General features: G+C 48.1%; 1 protein-coding gene across 1 annotated transcript in view; it reads left to right on the forward strand.

Annotated features, from left to right (window-relative positions):
• LOC119378236 (transcriptional repressor scratch 2) overlaps window positions 1–17,324 on the forward strand; it is a 35,531-nt gene that overhangs the window by 17,457 nt on the left and 750 nt on the right. The window contains exon 2 of the mRNA XM_037647439.2: window positions 11,180–17,324. This exon is cut by the window's right edge and continues 750 nt beyond it. Coding sequence (XP_037503367.1) covers window positions 11,180–11,946 — 767 coding nt within the window. The 3' untranslated portion in view covers window positions 11,947–17,324. The remainder of the gene's footprint in view (window positions 1–11,179) is intronic.

The following is a 17,324-nucleotide window of genomic DNA, read 5'->3' on the forward strand; positions in this document are numbered from 1 at the left end:
TGCCGTAGCACGCCAGCTTCGATGCAATCCTAGCGGGGGCCGTCCAAATCCGCCGGATCCTGCTGCCACCATGGCGCACCAGCCGGCTGGTCACGGGGCACAGACTAATCACGAGCCCATGACCGGCCGGGCGCGTTCTCATACGAACTTGTGCCAGGCCTGGATCAGTGGAACTGTCAGACGCACACACACAGTGGCTTGATTCACGCCGTGCTTTAGCAGAACGCTGCGATGATCTTGAGAGTTGAGCTGGCGTCAGAAGAGGGGCGCGAGCGACTTCTGGTAGACCCGTGCTTGTACTGTGTGGCGAACCGCTTACACGTAGAGATGATTCCAGACCGAAGTTCAATGTAGAATTAGGATGAACGCAGGCCTTGTGCAGATATGCGAGTCTAGCAATCGGATTTGGTGAAGTCGAAAGACCCTACCCTAAGGAACAACCACGTTCACCACTGCTTCCATAACATTTCTCCTCAAACTCTTGTAAAAGAAGCCATCGTTCGCACGGTTTCTTGCATGAGGGAACACAGAACTTTCATAGTAGCGTCGACGATTGGATTTCTGTATAAGTTTAGCCTCGCAGTAGGAGCATGCGGGCGTACGTGAGGGCGGCCGTCTGGGTGTGTGAGTGAATTAGTGATGGGTTCAACCCCTCCCCCCCCCCCCCCCACCGTAAATTTTGAATTTTGCATGTGTGTATATACACGCACACGTTCAAACGCACGCACGAACATACGTAAAGGTTGTTTGACACCCCCCCACACACACACACACTAAAAAATTATGGCTATACGCCCCTCGGTGTACTTTAAAGAACACCAGGTGGTCCGAATTAATTCAGAGCCCTTCACTACGGCGTGTTTCATAACCCGCTGTAGTTTCGCTCCACAAATTTTCAGAGTGCCTTACACAAGAGTACTGCCGTTTTAATTTGACAGAGGAGTGAATTAAATTTTACCGGAGCATCTTGCTTCGTTAATGTCTAGCATACGTTTACACTTGTTCCTTTCCTGAATTGTGCTCCGTGGTATTAGCATGCTCCGTATGCTAAATCACGTTTACGTTGCGTTGGTGGTGGCTATTGTTGCCGCCAACAACTGGCACATTTTGCCTGAACCACCTGTTGTGGCGCGTCGTCTAGCTCGACCAGCTATAGGGAATCATGGAGGTCATTTTCGACAGGGCCGGGTAAACGGTTCAGCCTGAGCACCTGTGCTCGTCGCGTGAGAATGTGTAATGGATTCGTCGCCTTCGAGAACGCAGGACTTGTCCAACAAAAGTTCGGATCGTGATGCTGCACCTTTGCGCAGCGCCCAAGGACGCCAACAAGTGGCACTCATTAATGATTAACCACACATCAATAATGCGTGGTAACACGCTGGTCACTCTGGAGTAACGGTACTGAGACGACGTGGGCGCGATCGACGACGAGTCGACGAAATCAAAGAGGAACGCGATTTCCCGTTTACTCTTTCCGTATGCTCGGGGTGAGGCCTTCAATTTGCACCACCATTTTCTCTTTACGTCAGCAGCGACGAGCGCTGCAGGACGAGCGGGGGGACGTGCGTCCGGGACCTGGGTAGCGAACACCTGGTCAGCCGCAGGGGAGCCACGCATCTCAATGAAAGTTGCCGCCCACCTGGGAACTGCTCCCCTCCGTGCACGGCGCGGCGCCGAAAGCGTCAGCTGCCTTCCCTAACACGTCGCGGGCGGCAGGCTAACCACGGCACATTACGAAACGCTCTTCTCACACGCGCCTGGCACCCTCTCTCCCCGCGCGTGCCGCTTTCAGCGTTGTACCCCGAACGCGGAATCCTCTTAGCGCCCCGCGCCCTCCCAGCTTACTCCCGGCGCCCCACAACAGCTGGCCCGCCGAGCTCCTCTCCTCTTCGGGAGAGGGGCCGAAAGGAAAACTGAAACAACAGCGAAACCAGCCGTGTCGCAGCCAGCAAAAACGAGGTGTGCTACGAGTAAATCCTCGGGCGACTACATCTTTTATTCCGATCTGCCTGGAGCCGAAACAACTGCGCGTTGTGTTGGACTTCCTTCCTGTGACTGGGCTGTACGTGCGTGCACTCTTGGTGCTCCTTTGAACGCCGCTTGTATACGAAGGAGCCTCCTGCGGACGGTTTCCCCTGTTATGAAGCCAGCACAGAGATTCTATGTGCACTTCATACCGTGGTTGCTAAAGATCGAGCTCCCCGGCGGTGTGCATGCGGACGCAAGCCCCAGTGCTCAGTTGTGAACCAAGCCGCAATGTGAAGCAAATTCTTGCCGTCGTTGCGTCTTTAGAGGCTATTCTTTTTCTTTCTCCCTTTTTTTTTGTTATTGCGGGTGGGGCTTCTTCAATACGCTTTTCTTTATTGCTTATGTTGGCACATGTCTTCGCACTAGGAGGCCTCGAAGCTTTTTCTCTCGTAAAATGCATGTTTATCATCTGTGCAAGTCCGATAGATTTGGTTCGACTACCAAAGCAGTCTATGATGAAAATAACATCAGATGAGCGCAGGTTACTTGGTGTATACTGCTTGTATTCTAATTTGACAGATACTCGTATCAACAGTATGCGAATGAACAACCTCCCTTTCGTTTCTTCGCGCATTCGCCCTGATTCGTCCATGATCATGGCCGTGTAAGTGCAACTCGTTGCGTACTCTTAAAAGCTCCAAATGTTTTTGCGTGATTGGGGTTAATTAGAGACATTTGCAAGTATTTCCGCGCCCCAATGCTGATGTCCATACAGCACACATCATGCATCATTGTCATGAACCTATTTCTGTCCACTGCTGGATGAAGGCCTCGCCCTGCTAACGAAAATTACGCCTGCCTTACACCAGCTGATTCCTTCTTAGGCCCTCGAATTGCCTAATTACATCATCTAATTATCTGTCGTTCTTGATTGCGCTTCCTTTCCATTTTCATTCAATTTTATGTAACATTGTTAAACCACTGGTTATCCCTCCTACATATTATATAACCCGCACAGCTCTAATTTTTTTTTCTTTTTGTGGTTATCGGACACCTCACTAACCCACATCCCTGTGTCTGTTTCTTAAAGTAACACCTAATATTTTCCGTTATATCGCTCTTTCGGCAGTCCATAACTTCTTCACTTATTTCTTTTTAGCGTTATGTTTCTTCCCCACATGTTAGTACCAATAGAATACAATGACTGTATTTATTTATTTTTCTGAAGCGGTAAGCTTACGGTCATGATATCGCAATACCTGCCTAAATCGCTTCAACTCGTATTTATTATGCAAAGTTCCTTCTCATGATCAGGGTCCCCTTCCGAGTATTCGGCCTATATAAACTCACTCTTGCACATTCTGGAAGCTGACTGACAGCAACATGCTCTCGTTATTTTGCCAAGCCAAGCAACTGAACATTGCCTTTGTCTTCTGTCAAGTTAATATTCAGCCTTACTCTTGCATTTTGCTTTTTTCATGTCCTCAACCATTTGTGATAAATAACCTCTGATGTTCCCGAACAGGTCAATGTCATCTACGAATTGTAGGAGTCCGAGATGTGGGCCGTTGATCCTCACTCATAATCAATCCCTATAGGATATTAGTTCGAATACCTCTGCAGTGACTACTACTGAAGAGATTTTTTGCTGACTCCTTTCTTCACAGGTAATTTTCCGGTTTTAGCCCTCGTAATTAAGGTATACATATATAGTTGTGGAGTCTTCATAGATATTTTGCTAATGTGTTCATGAATTGCTCTTGTATCCCTTGACTAGGGCTTGCTTCCACGACTGCCCATATCCCCACTGTATCAAGTGCTTTTCTGCAATCTAGCTATGAAAACAGTATAGGCAGGTTATAAACTTATTAACTAGCGAATTTATTACACGAATGTGATCTATTCCACAGTAACCCATCCTAAAGCCAGCTGGTTTCCTGGGTTCCCTATATTTTCCTGTCCACCTTGCTCGTGCATGCGATATTACCTAAATTGTCAGATTTTTCTTGTCGATTCTATATATATATATATATATATATATATATATATATATATATATATATATATATATATATATATATATATATATATATATATATATACTAGTGACGTTTCTTCAGGTCATCGTCAGCGTTGATAAGAGCAATGATACGAAGAATTTACTTATCACTGTAAACAAAAACAATTTTGCACGCAGCCACAACACTGCTGTGAGGCTACAAGTAGGAAACTGAGTGAAACCATGCAGTTGCGATAACTCTGATTTCTATCATCTATGTTTCGATAGCAATCTCATTACGTCGTTGTCACGGCGATGTCTTTGATAAGATGAGCGATGCTTTTCCATTACTTTTTGTTGTTTCCGCGCAGCATCAATTAGCTCAACGTTTCCACCGTTTCCTAACGGGCGTCTAGAAGCAGAAACACTGAATTCAGCTGCGTCCAAGGCTCGAAGCATCGACCGTGCGGACAGTGGCACGGGCATTGTCACCAGGAGAGCGCCTATATTACAATCGCCAGTGCGCCCGCGGTCGTAGGGCGCAGGCTGTACCGAGGGAAGCCAGCAGAAAGGCAATGGGGACTAAAGGCACGTCGAACAACGGAAAGAGCGGAGAAACGGCGCTCCGGGGGAAGCAACAGCATCGCCGAGGAGGTGGCGCCGCGCGCTGGGCGGAACACGTCCGCTGCCGAGTCCATTGTGCCGAAGGGGCGAGCGCGGCGCCGGAAGCATCTCAAAGAGCTCGACGCAAAAGTTGGGTCAGCCGCTGGCAGCCCACTGCTTTGTATGTGCGGTACCGCACTGAGAGGCGACAGACGGAACAGAAGAGCGGTAGTACAGCAGCCACTACTTGTTGATGTTGGCCGCACGGTGGAGGCTCGCCAGATGGAGACGTTCGCAGGACCCGATCACCGGCCCTCCCGAGCACTGGACTGCCCGCTAAACTTCCCTTTTACCGTGTCCTGCCTTTTATTTTTTTCTCCCCTCCCTTATGTGTTTTGTCGCGCAGAAAGAAGAGACAGGCGCAGTGCGCACTCCATCAAGCCTCGATTCGACAAGCAGTAAAGAAAGGCAAAGGAAAAGCGCGTGTCATCACACGCGAGAGTGATAAGTGTCAGGCTGTGCCGCATAACATAGGCATATTTGTTTTCTTTATTCGGTCACTATCTACTTTGCCCATATCCCGCACCCTTGTAGATGAGTGTGGACTACAACATGTTAGTCAAATGTAGTATAGCTAAGGACGACGACAAATCAATTCAGAAAAACAAGTGTAGACAACGCTACACAGCTTTTGTTTTGACGGTCATGACTTCGTGGTGACAAAAATGCGAGTAGTTTGCACTAAGTCGCGCAAAGCTTGGCACAGCGAAGCACGGGCCCGTTGCGGCTCGTACTCCCCGTCGACCAACACGTCTAGCTTCGAGACGCGCGGCTTTCTCCTCGAGAGTATGCACTTTCTTTGGACGCCCCATCACTCTCTGGACACGATCGGGCGCAGCCAGGCTATGCACTATAGAGCGGAGGTTGCGCGCGATGTCGCCGTCGGTGGGCGTGGTTTAGCTACTGCGCATGCGCGGCTTGGCTAGGTGGCGCGGTATCTGGTTGCTAGACGACGCGATGCTTGCTTCCTCTTTCATTCTATCTTTTTGTTTCTCTCTCTCTCTCTACCATTGATCTTCTCTCTGTCTCTCTTTTTTCTTGCGGCATTTCTTTCTCTATATCTCTCTCGCTCTCATTCTTTGTGTGCTACGCTTTACTCTCTCCCCTCCTCCTTTCCCTTTACCTCACCATCACATCCTCCTCCTCACGCTCATTTCCCTTTCCCACCCCCTTGGTACGTTATACTATACAAGGCTATGCCATGCCCTGCTAGCGTGCCTGGATAGCCGAGTGGTTAGGACGCTCGCCTTCGAATCGAGGATACGCGGGTTCGAATCTCGCCTTGTGAAGCATCTTTTTTTCGACAAGAATTTTTCTTTATTTTTCTTTATATATTTATTTCTGTCTCTCTGTTTCTTTCTTTCTCTTTTTCTTTCTTTCTCTCTCTCTCTCTCTCTCTCTCTCTTTGTACTCGTTTTCTCACCCATCAGGGTTACTACAGGCAACGCTGTAGCGGGATTTGCCCAAATTCTGTGGCACAGAGCCGTTCATGATGACGATAGTTTTCGGGCACGACAACACATTTCGAGCTAGAACAGCTTCGCTGTTAAACAACACTTGACATTACATCATCGCGCTTATCCAATCAGCCGGATTGATGCCCCTTGAGCGTATTTCTAAGGCTGGTGACATAGATGAAGTGCGCCACACACGAATCACAGAACGCGTTTAGCAAGACTACGCTTTGATATCGAAGTCTGACGGTGAACCTCGTACGCTTAACCATCGCGATACAAGAAAAGAATCATTACGTGTACAACGCAGAAACTTCGCTTAAATGACGTGCTCAGCGCTTTCATCCCACTGGCCTTCCATTTACTAAGGCGAAAGCCTTATAAGCCTCATCAGATGAATAATCCGGCGTGATCACGAAACGGCACAAAAATATCACGTGACATCTCGATCCTGGCTCGAGGCGCGCGTTCTCACCGTCACTGCGGCGTTCGCGTGACTCGGCCTAATGCGGCTATGGAGTAACGCGGAAAGGGCGCACAATGGAAGACGCTCACCTAGGGCCCAGTAGATTGTGTGATATAGACCGAAGATATATACATGTAACGCCAGAGGAGGCTCAACAAGCACGAAATAACGCGTGCGGATTCTGACGTGACGTTTCAGTCTTTAATGCATCTCCCCTAAGCCGCCTTCGCCTTCGAGCCGTCTTAGCGATAGTGTATAAACAAAACTCGTCCGACCGTTTTGTGTGGCTTGTCTGGCGTTCGGCAACTTCCTACTTTGGTTCTCTGTAGAAAGTAACAAATCAAAGCTGGTAAATATGTCTCTGGATCTACGACAACAAGGTCGAGGCCGTACAGTCCCTTCCAAGCTGTGACCCGCGGATAGGCCACTTTAGTAGCGGCGTCTATGGCGGCCATTGTCACGCGAGCGACGAACGACGCATGTGCAAAACGTCGGCATCCGACTACATCACGCGCGGCTTATTTTGCTTAAAGATCAGCATTTGCTCATCACTGGCAGACAGACCACATTGCATGAGGTCCTTTCTATCGATGATGGCGAAATCGGTAGTGCTTGAAAACTACAGCTCCGCGTGAGGTGGACCCTTAGTGTTCATTCTCAACCCGTCTCTTGTCGGGCGTGTTGCGGTACAGTTCTAGTACACTCTAGTTGCGGTCTACGCTTTGCACGTGGCTAGTTAGCCTCGCCGCGTGGCAATGCCTTCACGGATGCCGCTCCGACCTGACCTCTCCGCGAGTCACAGCTTGGAAGCGCTTGTTGCGCCCTCGACAGGCTTCGGTCCGTCCTGAACCATATTCGACGCTGCGCCGTAAAGGGGCCCGGCGAGAACAAACAAAAGGTCACTTGTTGATCAGACTCGTGCGAGCCGGGGTAAAAAGGAGGGGGTAAAGAGGGGGGGAAGGGGCTGGAATAAATCCTGGCCGCGGCGCGCACCGTGGCGGCAGAGCAGCGCCATCGATTGCGGGCCGCGCTGCTCGCCGGCGTCGCGTGCCCGCGCGCCTCGCGGGACGCCGGGAAGAGCGGCAGATAAGGAGGGAAGCCAATGAGGAAGCGGCGCAGCCGAGGGCGAGCGGGAAGCTAAAAGCTTCATCTCTCTAATGCCCGTGTCGCTTATCGCGGAACACGCGAAAGGCTGCGGCGGAAGCGGAGGGGTACATCGTCGGGAGGTGTACGCCCAGGATACAAATAGAGTAAAAATACGACGCAGGCGACTATAAAAAAAAGAGCGAATAAAGAGAACTCGCACAGGCGGAACCAAGCACTGGAGAAAAAGCACGGCTATATAGGCGAGCAAAGCTCGGACACCTTGGGAGCGTTTATACACAGCTCGACAGACGAAGCAAACAGAACTCCAGAGTGTCGGAAAGAGGGGGAATAAAGAAAGGGGGGGGGGTGTTTGCGAACGCATTACTGGATGTTTGTTGGTTTCACTGAGCATGCGAGCGACCGGAGTCAAAACGCCGGCGCTCGCTCGAGAGCTTTGCAGGCAGCCGATGGATAGACTACGCTTTCGCTCGGACTAGGCTGAAGTAAACAAATCCTGCGAGACGGGATGAAGAAGAAAAGCGGAGACAGATTTTCCGGCAGCGTTCGGGATTATAATGCGGTCGTAAAAGACGTTCCCGGGATTGATCTTGATCTCAGCTGATGTCATCTAGAGAGTCTAGCCAAGAGAGCCTGAGGGCCGTAAATTAAAGCCCTAAACGTCAGTCGGATGACGTTGGGAGCGGTCAGAAGCGCGTGTGGGCTGGCATTTCCTCTCCATTTCATCCCTCCCCCAAAGAAATGGGTGGCGAAAGCGATGCCACAGTCATAAAATACATTTCGGACAGGGCTGAAACGCCTCGCTCGTGAAGTGATCGAAGAGCTGCGGAATTCTGTTTGCGTCGTCAGAGTCGTATTTCTTGAAAAGAACAATGAGACGCTCAACAGCAACAATGTGCGCCTCGGTATTGCGGTCGTTCTAGTATTATTCGCAGAATAATGGCGTCCAGACTTGCGGGGTTTTAGTAACTTCACTCTGGCCTCAAGCTGCCCTCATTGGAATGCTGGGCCACGCTTGTCACTTGTGTTCCGCCGTGGACGTCTGAACTATATATATATATATATATATATATATATATATATATATATATATATATAGTATATATATATATATATATATATATAGATATATATATATTTGTTTGTTTTTTTAATTGACCCGAGTCCATGATTCACTTCAGAGGTTGACATTTCGTCGGTGTGGGTTTGCACCAGTGCGAGTCCGACGACTGCCGTTGCTATAAAAAAGAGAAGAAAGTTGTTAAGTACACAGATTATAACATTTCTGCATAGTCACACAGGCAAACCACTCTGCCTGAGCGGTGTTTCTTTTTATCATCGTAGAAAGCAGCGCAAAAAACGGGGCAGGGAAAGGACCACACGTACCCATCGCAAAGTATCAACCGAGATTTATTGAAAAACACACGTATAACATGTGTCGGCTCGAGGTCGCCAGGGTTCGATCCATGAGCGGCGACCTCATTTCGATATAAGCGAAATGCAAAAAATTCCGGCAGATCCTACGCATTGTGGGAATCGATTTCATGCGAAGCAGTCAGCAAGTAGCTGCTTATGCCGCACTTTGAGCCAAGTATTACGAGGTGGATCGATGAATTTGTGCAATTTGTGTAGTTATGTGCATATCGTGGGCTTATCGTGTACGTTGACTACACTGGCGTCTAAAGGGTAGCTCACTGTCTGACGTAAAATCGGCAGTCAAAACATACAAAGACAAAAGTGCTCGTACGGGGGGCGTTCAAAGGGTCGATTTAATGCCAAACATATGTACTTGCTCATTGCCACTCCTTTGTTTCACATGAGTGCAGCCAGACTTTCGACTTTTTTTTTTACTTTTGTCAGTTCGTGTGGTATATATATACGGAATGTCGTCTTCCACATACCATTATTAGCATACGCGTTCACAGAGCTTTCCAGTGTCTTAAACCATCTTTATTTTAATTTATTTAGAAATCGCGTGTATAGATTGTAAATTATGTGGTCATGCATTGTTCACTTCTTACGTCATTTATATATGTACTTTATAACATTTGGCGCCTCTTCGGCAGGTCGTATAGTTTTTTTTTTTTTCGTTTTTTACCTTAAAGGGGTACTGACACAAAAATTTTGGCCTCGCGTTTTCTTTTTTTGCTGTAATGTATTGCTGGGGGCCTGTTAGTCATAACACGGCACATCGTTTGCTGCAGCGCGCGACAGATAATTAATTACAGGCTCCTCATTACCGACCAGTGTCAGTTTCGGTTTCAAAAACGACAAGCCTCCGGGTGCAACTATCACCACCTAGCGGCTGCAGCGCTCGATCACGTCAGCACACAGAAGTGTGACGCACTTCCGCGCTGTTCGCGTCGTCTCCTCGCATTCGCATGCTTGCCGCACGTGCTGCGCGATGTCGTCGCCATCACCGTCCTCGTTGTCGTCATCCTCCTCATCGTCGTCTATTGGCGACGATTTCCTTGAGACACCAACAGCGCAGCGGCGAGCGCGTCAAAACAAAAATGGCGGCTACGACGTCATCATAACTTGTTGTACCGGCTACAACGGTTACGTAGGGGAAGTAGGGGGGTCACCTCGGGTCACCTCCGAGGGTGTCAATGCAACAGGTGCGGCCTATAATGCTGGATCGTGCACGCGAACTTCAAAATTCATATAAAATACCTTCCAAGCTTTATTCGCTGTCGATATTTTGCAGATGGTACACGCACGTACACGGAAATCGATCCAGCAGGCTATCTCGGCCGCGAAATTTTTTGTCAGTACCCCTTTAAGCCAGTTTACCTCTAAGCACCAAATGAACCAGCAAGTGTATCCTGCGAGCTTACAGTTCGGCTGGACGTCCTCTTTGTTCTTCACCATCAGGGCCCGCCGTATTCGCAGAACCATCTTACGCTAGAGTTGTTCTTAAGACAAAATGTCAGCCAAGTGTGATCCTGGACCAATCATTTACGAAGCCGTCTGCCCAATTGCAAAGATCACTTATACGAAAAACTATGCACCATCTCACCCAATATCATGTGTTGTTAAACGAAAGAAAAACTTCGTGAATTCGGCCGCAGTTCTCTTCCGACAGAAGAGGCACTATAGCGTAACTTATTTCTCTTGCTGCGGTTTTTGTTTCGTGTTTTAGGCTCGGTGAAAACCGTAGGAAATCTACAAGCTCACTTCTATGGCATTATTCATTTCCAACGATCTGTTTCTTTCTTATTTTCATTTTGTTTCTAGGCAGCGCGCCTTGTTGGAAACGCGCGCTTGTCTCGGCTTTTCCCTCGTTCAATGTACCTATGATCACAGTGAATTAAATGGCTCTCACTTGGCACTGCTTTGATATAATTCTCACTTTGCTTATTACAATGTGCTCCAGAGTCGAAACAGCGTCCGTACGCTGAGGACAAAATGCACTGAGCGGAGTGAGGTATTCAGCAAAACCAGTGAAACGGTCTCTTTGTACGTGTATGCAGTCCAGAGCTGAATGTGCAGAGACGTGTGTAATTTCTTGCTTCTTACATGCAGACTACTCGAGCCCATCATACGAAAGCGGGAACACCGGCCTCGCACCCGTGACAGTGCTGCCTGGCGGCGCCCCGAGCCCAGCAGGCCCCGAGGTGAAGGAGTACCATGAGTTGTCACCCCCGGCCTTTCACTTGTACGCCAACGAGGACGTGGCGAGTAATGTGGACGTGGTGTCCGAGCCGAGCCCCCCGGAAAGTCAGAGCGAAAAGCCTCCCTTGGTCGATGGTCGCAGCCGGCGCAAGGGCCGCGACAGCTCGCCCCGCGCCAAGCGCAGTCCAGAGCGGCCACGTTACACGTGCGGCGAGTGCGGCAAGCACTACGCGACCTCGTCGAACCTGTCGCGCCACAAGCAAACGCACCGCAGCCCGGACTCGCAGCTGGCCAAGAAGTGTCCGACGTGCGCCAAGGTGTACGTGTCCATGCCGGCGCTGGCCATGCACGTGCTGACGCACAATCTGAGCCACAAGTGCCCCGTGTGCGGCAAGGCGTTCTCGCGGCCCTGGCTCCTGCAGGGCCACATGCGCTCGCACACCGGCGAGAAGCCGTTCGGCTGCGCCCACTGCGGCAAGGCGTTCGCCGACCGCTCCAACCTGCGCGCACACATGCAGACGCACTCGGGCCTCAAGCACTTCCGCTGCGCGCGCTGCCACAAGTCGTTCGCGCTTAAGTCCTACCTCAACAAGCACCTCGAGTCGGCCTGCTTCAAAGAGGACGGCTGCGTCTCCTGGTCCGTGGACGACTCGCTGGACGGCCTGCAGCCGCTGTAAGCTGCGGCCTTCCCACAGGCCGACACTCGGTCTCGCAGAGTGGACCCGTGATGGGCATCGCGATTCGGTTGCGCCCGTTCTTGTGTACGCGTCGCAGGCTAAACAGGCCCCTCCAAATCAACGAATCTGCACGATGGGGCAAAGCCCTCGTCACTGCTGTTAAATCTTGTCTGATACTCGGCAGCAGCTCGCGCAAAGCACGAAAACGCTTGGCACGTAAGTGTCAGGGTTTGTAGCATGGATTTCGACACAATCCACTGTCTAGGGACGTGCCATTGCCGCAAAAGCACTTGAACTGTGGTCTACAAAGGATAGTCATTACAGGACATTGTACAAGGAAGTAAACATTTCATCATTCATGAGAAAACATTTAAAATTCAAAGTACCACTGTTGAGTTCTTCATCCCGTTCCTCTCTGTCGTTGGGTAGCAGCCACGAAGTAAGAAATGCTTGTCTTTGTAACAGTTTGAAAGGTCTCTTGTTTTCATTTTACTTGTTGTTAGGGGTATCGAGTAAGAGCGATCTTCGATTCATATTTCTCTCTCTGCACTATAGCGTTCACGTAGCTATCCGAGACCCTCGGGTCAAAACGCAAGTTCAAAGTGCCACGGCTGCTAGAATTGCACGAGGCAATGTGGGCGCGTAGTGGCTCCATTACGGGACGGCACAACTTATCACTGCGGCACAGTGGCGCAAACAAAAACCGGCAGTTTGCTTTGCATCGATCGCTACGCTGAAGCTGTTTGCTTTAGCGCACATCCCATCAACAATGTGCCGCCGGGCACTTATTTACGCATTGCGCTGTCGTCGATGCCCTCCGCAGTCACCGGCACCAGGCGACGCATGTGCCGAAAAAGAACGAAGAAAGCAGCTATAATAAGTTGCACGACGCAGCCAAACGAAGCAATAACCTCGACCACCGTACGCGTCTATGCAATGGTAATTACCTCTTTCGTTTCTTTCGCCAGGATAATTGTAATCCACGTGCTAGTATTTGAAAGAGCGCTCATTTTGAAACTCGCTCCAGCAATAACCATGGACGCCCGCACTTCCCGGCGCGCCCAGACCAAAAGCAATACAAATAATCTCGGCGGACTACAGCGCTGAATCTGAGGGCAAACGAATTGCTGCGTCTAGTCAGAATTCGCGAAGGATCGCGAGCCGGGCAGGGGAACCTGTCGCATCGAAGCAAGGATGAAGGCTTGCGCGCGCTTGTACGAAAACGGCGATAGTTGTAGAAGAATGGTGCACATAGAAGTGATATTTATTGAGCTCATTGTATTTATTTAGCCAAATAGATGTTTGTTTATATACACGCTTACTTAATATTGCACGTTTCACTGTATATACTCATTTATTTGCAACAATGATATAGATCTGTGCTAGTCAGATTTAGCGCAAGTACGAAGACTACTCACTAGACACGTAGAGTATATTATTGCAAGGTCTCAAAGTATATTTAGACCACGAACGCGTACGCATGAGCAAAGGCTGGCGTCGTACGCGAAGGACGCGCTCCTGAAGACAATGATGGAATGGCACGCTGCGCGTGACCGAAGCATCTGGGCATCGGACACACAGACCAGCGTTTGCGAGAACACACACACACAAACACAACACACGCGACTACAAGAAAGCTCCTGTCAGCTGCAAATCTCATGAGCAAGGAGAAAAGCTTCCACGGGCATGTATCACAATTGCTACTTCCGCGGATGCGTCCGTTTCACTTGCAGCTTAACATTTCTTTCCCTCCTCCTAAATCTATGACCATCGACTTAGCAGTTTTGTGATAGTCCATGTTGCTAGATGCCTGTCAACTTTAAAGCGGCACTTTTTTTTCCTCATCGTCGATCGCGTATACGTTTTCAATGCGCGAGCGTCGTACATTAAGCTTTCGGCTTCTTAGCACTTAAAAGTGCGCTACTGTTATGACTACAAAGTGCGCAGTTCAGTAAAACGGCTTTGCACAAGGTTGACGAAGACGAATTCCATGTTCACGCGTCGAGTTGCAAGAGGGCGCCCTCGCAATTGTGTTTGCAGAAAGCGTTAACCGTGGCCCAACTCTTTAGCTTATTTGTCAATATGCAAAACACTAATCTGGCCACTGTGCACCTACAGCTTATGAATATTCAAACCGTACCACCACGTTCACAAAATCTAAACGCTTAACGGCTTAAGCGGCTAACGGAACAGATGACATGGTGAAAGTTACCGAGCCGCAATATATTCTTGTTGTAAGCGCTTCTTAAAACAATATCATTGACGAAAGCGAAACAGTCGCGTCAGAATACCATGGAGCCGCACCAACGTGCGACCACTGAAGCCACAAGCGGCTCAGAAACAGTAATTTCGCAGACGTGCTGGGGAGTAAATGTACAGATAATCATTTTTCTTTCTTTCTTTTTTTTGTGTGTTCTCTGCTCGGAACACACAGATCGGCAAACTGCGTGTCCGCACCAGTAAATGAGACTTCTTTTGAACAGGCAGTTAGTTGCTTCTGAATGCAAGCGTGAACAATCCACTGATAATTACACGGGACACCACGTTCGCGCCGATCCTATAAGCAATAACTCCTTTCGTGTATAGGAAATGACAATCTCCCCCTTTGTGGTGATGCGTCATGACGTGCGATGATACTTAAAGCAATACTTACAGCATAAAAGTATATTACTCTATGGTGCTCTATTCGCGTGGATAATACGAAGAAAGAGATGGCTAGCTACAACTCATTTGGCCAGTACAATCAGGCTAAAAGCTTTTTTCGCCGTTGAATTTGAGGCACCTTGTGCATTATTTAGCAAGGACAAATCAGCTGGCAAAGCCAGCATTAGTGACGGAAGAGCGCATGGCACTACATTTCCCGAATGAATTTTTCCCAACTTGTCCTGTTCAGTTTCCGTGCGGGTTTAAAGTGCCAAACGAAGACAGCGTGAGTATGTTAATCATCGCATCAGTTGAACATTCTCCGAGGTCCCAGCTGGATACTCTATCGTTGATGATAGTTGTGTTCTCCTTAGAGACAACCTTTGACTTATAGATACGCCGAATGATGGAAATGTCCTAAGAACCACGTTGATATGAATGACTACAAATGTGTCCCATTCTTATGCCTTGTGTTGAGAAACAATGCCCCATGGGTAATATGCCTCGTCTTCTGAACGCCAATTATCAAGGCGTCCCATTGTTGCTGTCATTCTACTGATCATAAGCGCCTTTGTCATTTCGCATGCAGTCGTGTTTTGTTTTTCTTAATTCCCTAAAAATGACGCTCATTAACGAGAGCGAGGTCTTTCAAGATATTATGCATCTCTCGTGATGGCCGTCTACTTGTTTCCTTGTCGCAGATACTCATCTAGTAAATTTCGATATTGTTTCGGGTATATAGTAACTCAAGATAGTACCAAGCAAAAAAAAAAAAAAAAAACAAGCGGTAATGCCAACAGTGGTTCGTTTTCACAATAAATGACAACACAGTCTGCATCCTTGGCACAGGCATACCCGCGAAAAGGGGACACACCTATTGAGAAGTAAAATTGTTTATAAATGTTACCGAAGCCGTTGCTCATCATTGCTACTTCATTATTCAGTCAATGAAATCAGTCAGGTTAACAAACAGCTTGAGAACACAGCAAACTGTGCGTTGCATATTTATTGTGCCATCTAAAAGTTTCCTGCATATACTGAGCATCTCTTCTTTAGGACCTTATACAACTAAAGTCGATTTGCTACGCATTGTAACGATATTCAAACTAATCCTTAAGCTCATTCACATATGTCGACGATTTCATTGTAATATGTAATGAATGATGACGGCATCTGCAAAAGAGGAAGAAAAAACTTTGAGATGTTCTACACTAATTACATTTACTTGACGCAGGCTAGGGTCTAGGACAAAAAGGCCGCAACAGAGACACATCGTTAGCAAAAACTCACACATAATAAAATAAACATGATTATATCGGAGACAGACCACCTACTGGCACACTTTTTCTGATGCTATCATCGTAAAATGAGTACAAAAAGAAAATTCTTCCCGCATTCTTAGTTGCGATGTCTGAAAATGCGAAATGAAAAGGGCGTTATCTTCAGTTTCATTGTTGCGTGAAATGGTTCTGCAGTGAATAATAATCATGTGTATTGTGTAGACCTGACAACCCTTCATGTGTCGAGCTCTAGAGAGCCGCGAAACTTGAATATAGTTATGGCTACTACAGAAGATCCTAACATATTCTTCAATGCCAGCTCTCTATCCAACGTACAGGTGCTCTACTGATATTGAAAAAATGCGAAAATATTGGTGCTGCCGTGCAGGGGTGTAAGATCCAAGGCCGCCCACATTTTGTAGCTGTAGTCAAGGAAACAAAAGTATTATGCGGGTAGCGTTACTTTCGGCAAAACTGGAATAGTTATCTTCTGTTATTCTACACGCAATTGTGCTACTGTTGTGCTATTTTACTGCGTGAATCGGCTGGTACTATAAAAAAAGAAAAAACGAGGGCACCGTCCAAAGCTGCGGAGGTGTCATTCTGTTTCTATTCATGACCCAATATATAAATGTGCTTTGTAATCTAGTCAAGACATGACGCAGCTTCAGGTGCCAGCCAAATATGTCGCATCCTGCCCCTTTCACATTTGAATGACTGCACCACACTCTTTTTTTGTGGGAAAATTTACTGGATTGTGAACAAAGTATGCAGTGACTTTCATGGTGACATGTGGAGCTGCAAGGCCAGTCGCGACCTTTTAAAAATCTGCGTTGAAACACGTTGCGAGCCGTGTCCTCATTTGTCTCATTTCCATGACCCCTCTTTCAGTGTAAGCGTTCCTTCTGGTTGCCGTAAGCAGTCACGAAAAATGCATTGCAGCTTACTCGACGTCTCTCATCTGAACACTGCCTGGTGCGCGACGTCACACGCGGCATGTTTAAAGGAGTTTAAGCCTGTTTTACAGCAATAAATGTGTCTCAGTTTGAGTCGCACAATGTGCTTTCTCCTTTATGGTACGAGATACGCTCCAAGTGTGTCAGTATATAACGCTTCTAAAACAACGCTGCTGCCCTTCAGATGCAATGTCTGTGTATTTTATCACAATATTTGTTTGAGAATAGTTGAATGCACACCACTTTAAGGGGTCCAGACAGAAGCCAAGTGTGTAACTCGTTGAACTTGCAACTTTCGTAATGCGGTTGTTGGACGCTTTTGGAGTTGCAGCAGTGGCTTCCTTTGACGTGTAGGTCCTAGTGTGTCGGCGCGGCTCGAAATAAACTGTTGTAAAGAAATTAACAAGTTGAGCAATAATTTTTAACTGTCCGGTGAATATTTCACGCTTGAATGGAATTGCAGGTGGCATCTGAGGTACCTTTCTTCCTAACTGTCGTT

Source organism: Rhipicephalus sanguineus, chromosome 1 (genome assembly GCF_013339695.2).
Source record: "Rhipicephalus sanguineus isolate Rsan-2018 chromosome 1, BIME_Rsan_1.4, whole genome shotgun sequence".
NCBI classification, from domain to species: domain Eukaryota; kingdom Metazoa; phylum Arthropoda; class Arachnida; order Ixodida; family Ixodidae; genus Rhipicephalus; species Rhipicephalus sanguineus.